General features: G+C 35.0%; 1 protein-coding gene across 1 annotated transcript; it reads left to right on the plus strand.

The window, feature by feature from the left end:
* LOC104771179 (F-box/LRR-repeat protein 3-like) lies at positions 2,076-5,115 on the plus strand. Its single transcript, XM_010495664.2, has 7 exons — positions 2,076-3,010; positions 3,139-3,264; positions 3,355-3,459; positions 3,554-3,953; positions 4,060-4,189; positions 4,289-4,583; positions 4,670-5,115. The coding sequence occupies exons 1-7, from the start codon at positions 2,384-2,386 to the stop codon at positions 4,913-4,915; spliced, it is 1,929 nt and encodes a 642-aa protein (XP_010493966.1). The 5' UTR covers positions 2,076-2,383; the 3' UTR covers positions 4,916-5,115.

The following is a 5,876-nucleotide window of genomic DNA, read 5'->3' on the forward strand; positions in this document are numbered from 1 at the left end:
TACATGTCAAAATCTTACTAAGAAAACACATATAATATAATTAGCGTATAATGGAAAATAGATTAGTTTTGTTAATTTTTCTTTTTGATTTAGAAATTTTTTTAGATATAAACATGTAAATTTTGTTTAGATTTAATGTTATTTTCTTAATTAGCTGTTTTGAAAAATAATTATTTTTGACACATGTCAACATCTCATCGGTATACTTGACACGTGTCATGATCATGTTAATTAATTTAAAAACCCAAGTTTATATAATAAAGTTTTTAATATAATAAAATATTAGACTTCAATTCAAGCTTTTTTCCTAGGACTGCCAATCGGTTCTTCATGATCTCTATTTTCTTCGCATGTGCCTTCACAAATCTTGTTGCAGTACTCAGTGTCCGAAATTGGCTAACCATAGAGACATAATTTTTTTTTTCTTTTTTTTTTTGTGTGCAAACAAAGGCATAAAATTTAATGTGTTAGGCTATATATTATAGAGGTTATATTGTATAATTATACGGCCAAATATGGATGACACATAGTATATTTATTTTACCATGTAGTGGTTGAGAATCTTTGTAACAGTGAAACTTTGTTTTTTTTTCGTCTACAGTGAAACTTTGATATGGATGGCACAAATATATTTATCTTAATTGTTTTTTTTTAATATAATAAGATTACAATTATCTTATGTTTTGTTTTACCAAACTTAAAAACTGTAATTTCTGATCGTTAAAATTGATACGTGTCACGATCTGGTGAGTTTTTAATTTTGATCTTTGATCGTTAAAACTAACACGTGTCACAATCTGGTGAGTTACTAACTTTGAGAACGAATATTTATATAATAAAATACATAAATCTAATTCAATGAACGTTTAACATGTTAAAAACAATATATAATTCAGTAACCACTAATTATTAGATCCACAATTCTTGTTTTCTGGGTTTCTAATCGTATTTTTCGTTCTTTCAATTGTGCTAACGTATTTTATAAAAGCGTAATTTTACGTCGATAATCGAATGAGAAAATTTAGGTAGAAAGTTTGGTCGCGTATGCATGTCTTTTGTCTAAAAAATGTGAACTTGTGGAGTTCCGTACACCAAAGTACCACTGCGCATTACAAATGTCAGCATGTAAGCATTTTAATTTTGAGCTTGAAAAAGTATTCATGACTTCCATTTAATTACAACTCATCAACAATATATGCATGCTATATATATAAGTTATATAGTAGAACCAACTCCTACCCTTAATTATCTTATTCGTATGAATTACTATATGATAATATCCAGCGAAATTACCAACGCGAAGCGGCATGGTTTATCATTACCCTATTTTCTTCTTAGATACACGTTTTGTGTTGTGTATAATACTAAAATATCATACAAATACAATACAAAAACTTAATTTTGTTTATATTCCCTATATTAACAAGCCCATATTCTATAAATAAAACAAAATATTATTACTTATCTTAACTTAATAAAACTAATCAAATGTTTTAACTGATATAATTTCATTTAAAAAATAATAATAAAATAATTAATATTATTACCCCGGATAAAATTATTTTCTGGATCTGCCACTGATTAACTATTAAACTATTGCACGTTCATCGTTTTAAAAATTAGCAATTTGTAAAGGTCACACAACTTACAAGTTATTTAACTCCTTCATGAACGTTCGAGATCGCAGTCTACGATCGATCTGACACGACGATCTCGCGTACTATCCACGTCAGACAAACGAATATGCTTTCTTCATATATTTATTTATATGTTTTATAATAACATTTTCAGATTTTATCATATAGTTTGTGAAGTCAAACAGATAGGTACGGTCGATGCACGTTACGTGGGACCCGCAATTAGTACAAAACTAATCACCTGCTCCAGATCTTACGATACAGCCTCCGTAGCTAACCACTCATACATCACCACGTGAATAACTAACCACGCGTTCACAGATAACTTAACACTTGTGTCTCCGTACTCCAGGGGGTGTTTCGTCATTTCCGCTTCTTTCTTCTTCTTCTCCTCCTTTATATAAAAACCTTGGAAAAAAAAAAGGGAGAAAACTAAAACTAGAAGAGGGTTCGGTTTTTGTTTTTTTTCCTCACCGGGAAAATCCGAAAGGTGTGTGTGTGTGTGTGACTGATTTCACATAGTAATGAACACGAAATTGAAATCCGTTAACCGAATTCGGATTCTTGGAAAACCTGTTCACCATTGTCTACTCTATCTCCGAGCTGTGTTCCTCTTCATCCCGACTTAAAACAAAAAAAAGCTTCAAACTTTCTGATTCCAAATCCAATATAGGAGAAACCCCATTTCTCTTTTCCCCTCAATAAGTTTCGTTTTCTTTTTCTTTTTTTTTTTGTTTCTGTGGCAAATGTCAATGTCTGCATCAATATTATCCGTTTTGTCTGAAGATCTTCTGGTTCGTATCTACGCGTGTTTAGACCCACCCTGTCGGAAAACATGGCGTTTAATCAGCAAAGAGTGTCTCCGAGTCGACTCGTTGAGTCGTACCACGATCCGACTCCTCCGAGTCGAGTTTCTCCCGGCGCTTCTCCTCAAGTACCAAAACCTCTCTTCCCTCGACCTCTCCGTCTGTCCTAAACTCGACGACGACGTCGTTTTACGTTTAGCATTAGACGGCACGGTTTCTACGTCAGGCATTAAGTCGCTCAACCTGAGCCGATCCACCGCGGTTCGAGCCAGGGGACTTGAGACGTTGGCTCGTATGTGTCACGCTCTTGAGCGCGTTGACGTGTCTCACTGTTGGGGTTTCGGAGATAGGGAAGCGGCGGCGCTGTCGTCTGCCAAGGGGCTGAAGGAGCTGAGGATGGATAAGTGTTTGAGTTTAAGCGACGTTGGATTAGCGAGGATCGTTGTTGGATGCAGTAATCTGAATAAGATTAGCTTGAAATGGTGTATGGAGATCTCTGATCTTGGGATTGATCTTCTCTGTAAGATTTGCAAAGGATTGAAATCTCTCGATGTCTCTTATCTTAAGGTAAAATGGCTTACATTTGAAACCTATATTGATTGGTTTGTGGGATTCAAAGTTTCTATCTTTGTATTGATCAATGTGAGATTTGGCTAATATGAATAGTTAGTTGGGTTTGTGAATATTTTATTCAGATAACGAATGATTCGATTCGGTCTATAGCTTTGCTGCCAAAGCTTGAGGTTTTAGATATGGTAAGCTGTCCTTTGATAGATGATGTTGGCTTACAAATTCTAGAGAATGGTGCTCCTTCATTACAGGTAGTTTACTTTGCCTTCACAATCACACACAGCTTTTGATCAATTTATTTTTTTGTGTTTTTTTCTATAACGTTCAAGTGCTATGAACAGGAGATGGATGTAACAAGGTGTGAGCGTGTGAGTTTGTCTAGCTTGATCTCTATTGTCAGAGGCCATCCTGATATTCAAGTCCTTAAAGCCAGTCACTGTGTATCAGTAAGTTTCCGATGAAGGCCTTGGATTAGTATAATTACCTGGAAATGCACTCTTGTGGGTTCTGTATTTACTCTTCGGTCTTTGTGATTCACAGGAAGTTTCTGCAAGCTTCTTAAAGCACATCAAAGGTTTGAAGCATCTCAAGGTTATATGGATCGATGGAGCTCATGTTTCTGATTCCTCTCTTGTAACCTTAAGCTCTAGCTGTAGATCTTTAATGGAGATTGGACTGAGCAGATGTGTTGATGTAACGGATCTTGGGATGATGGCACTTGCACGCAACTGTTTGAGTTTGAAAACTGTAAATCTGGCGTGCTGCGGATTTGTGACTGATGTAGCCATCTCTGCTTTAGCTCAGACTTGCCGGAATCTGGAGATTTTGAAGTTAGAGTCTTGTCATTTGATAACAGAAAAAGGTCTTCAATCGCTCGGATGTTACTCCAAGCTTCTTCAAGAACTCGATCTTACTGACTGTTGTGGCGTAAATGACAGAGGTAAAACTAGATTTATGTGTACTACTCATCAACCTCCGTTTGTGTTTTACATCTTATCAGCTTTGGTAACTTACGGTTTTTGATTCCTTGGGATATTTTACCTCAGGGCTAGAATATATCTCAAAGTGTTCAAATCTTCAAAGATTGAAACTTGGCCTCTGCACAAATATCTCAGACAAAGGGATCTTTCATATTGGTTCCAAATGTTCGAAGCTTCTGGGACTTGATCTATACCGGTAAAATTCCTTCCCTCAAACCCGTCTCCTTCTTTTCTTGGTAGATTCTTGGCATAAGGCATGTTTCGTTTTCTAATCGTTTCTGGTTTTTGAGTGCAGCTGTGCCGGTTTTGGAGATGATGGTTTAGCAGCTTTATCTCGAGGTTGCACGAGCTTGAACCGACTCATTCTATCGTACTGCAGTGAACTAACGGACACTGGGGTTGAACAAATCCGCCAGCTAGAACATCTGAGTCACCTTGAACTACGAGGGCTAAAGAATATAACCGGTGTTGGTTTAGCTGCAATAGCGTGCGGCTGCAAAAAATTGGGCTACTTGGACCTGAAACTCTGCGAGAATATCGATGATTCGGGTTTCTGGGCACTAGCTTACTTCTCAAGAAACCTAAGACAGGTTAAAATATATATTTTACAGGCGTAAATTGAGAAGCATCAACTGAAAACATATTTGATTCGTTGTCTTTGTGTTTGGTTTGGCAGATAAACTTGTGCAATTGCTCGGTGTCTGATAAGGCTTTATGCATGTTGATGAGCAATCTGAGTCGGGTTCAAGACGTTGACTTAGTTCATCTGAACCGTGTGACTGTAGAAGGGTTTGAGTTTGCTCTGAGAGCCTGTTGCAATAGGCTCAAGAAGCTTAAACTACTCGCACCTCTCAGATTCTTGCTCTCATCAGAATTGCTCGAGACGCTTCATGCTCGTGGTTGCCGCATTAGGTGGGACTGAAGACATCAAGAACATAAGGTTTCTTGCGTTGGTTAGACTGTTATAGGTTTAGGGTGTTTATAAACTTAACGTTAAAATCACTGAAACGTTAGTAGCGGTTTGTTTGAATGCATATCCGTTAAATGAGTCATTTGCCAAACTGTTCAACCAAATGACATCATTGATTGCATATATCAACTACTTGATAGGGGGTATGGCGACAATATTATGCTATGCATACTTAACCTCCAACTAATTGAGTTACCACCAACGATAGACCCGTTATTGACATTCTCTCATCATTATGTCAACCAACCGTTAACCAAAATAAAATAAAACTAGATTTGAACTCGTGCTAGAGCACGGGTTGAACTTTCTTTTATTTATATTATAATTTTAGAATCAAATGTAATTTACATGATTGTTTTTTTAAAAAAATTGGATAAAAAATTATGCAATAAAATCATATGTTAAATATAATGGATTGAAAAAAACACTTATTTTGTAAGTTTTATATTGTTAATTTTATAATTTTATATATGAGAAATGATTATATTTGTTGTTTGTTTTTATTTTTATTTTTGATTTTTGAACATGTTTGGTGAAAGTGCTTTAATATGATCCGTGCTTAGATAAGATTTTATTTTTAACTGCAGAGTAAGATCTCAGAAATCACGATTAAGTGTAATAAATTGCTAAGATTTTATTTCTTTTTATGCCTAACAATATATATTTTATAATAATACATGGAATACTAAATATTTTATTTTGAAAATTGTATAAATCATTGGAATATTCTCTTTAAGAGGATTCTTTGGGATGTTCTTAAGTGTATTCATATATCCCACAGATTGACCAATTAATCTATAACCTTTTTTGTAACCAACTTATATTTAATATATATCATATTTTGTAACCAACTTATAAAAATTATATAGTGTACAAAAAAGGTTGTGTACTTCCGTTTTATAATATAGAGGAT

Source organism: Camelina sativa, chromosome 20 (assembly GCF_000633955.1).
Source record: "Camelina sativa cultivar DH55 chromosome 20, Cs, whole genome shotgun sequence".
Classification (NCBI taxonomy): domain Eukaryota; kingdom Viridiplantae; phylum Streptophyta; class Magnoliopsida; order Brassicales; family Brassicaceae; genus Camelina; species Camelina sativa.

What these genes read in the sequence shown, in the direction of transcription:
- LOC104771179 (XM_010495664.2), top strand. Translation starts at nt 2,384, where the DNA reads ATGTCAATGTCTGCATCAATATTATCCGTTTTGTCTGAAGATCTTCTG. An exon ending in CTGGGACTTGATCTATACCG is followed by an intron (nt 4,190 to 4,288) that starts GTAAAATTCCTT and finishes TTTTGAGTGCAG; the next exon opens with CTGTGCCGGTTTTGGAGATG. An exon ending in TCTCAAGAAACCTAAGACAG is followed by an intron (nt 4,584 to 4,669) that starts GTTAAAATATAT and finishes TTGGTTTGGCAG; the next exon opens with ATAAACTTGTGCAATTGCTC.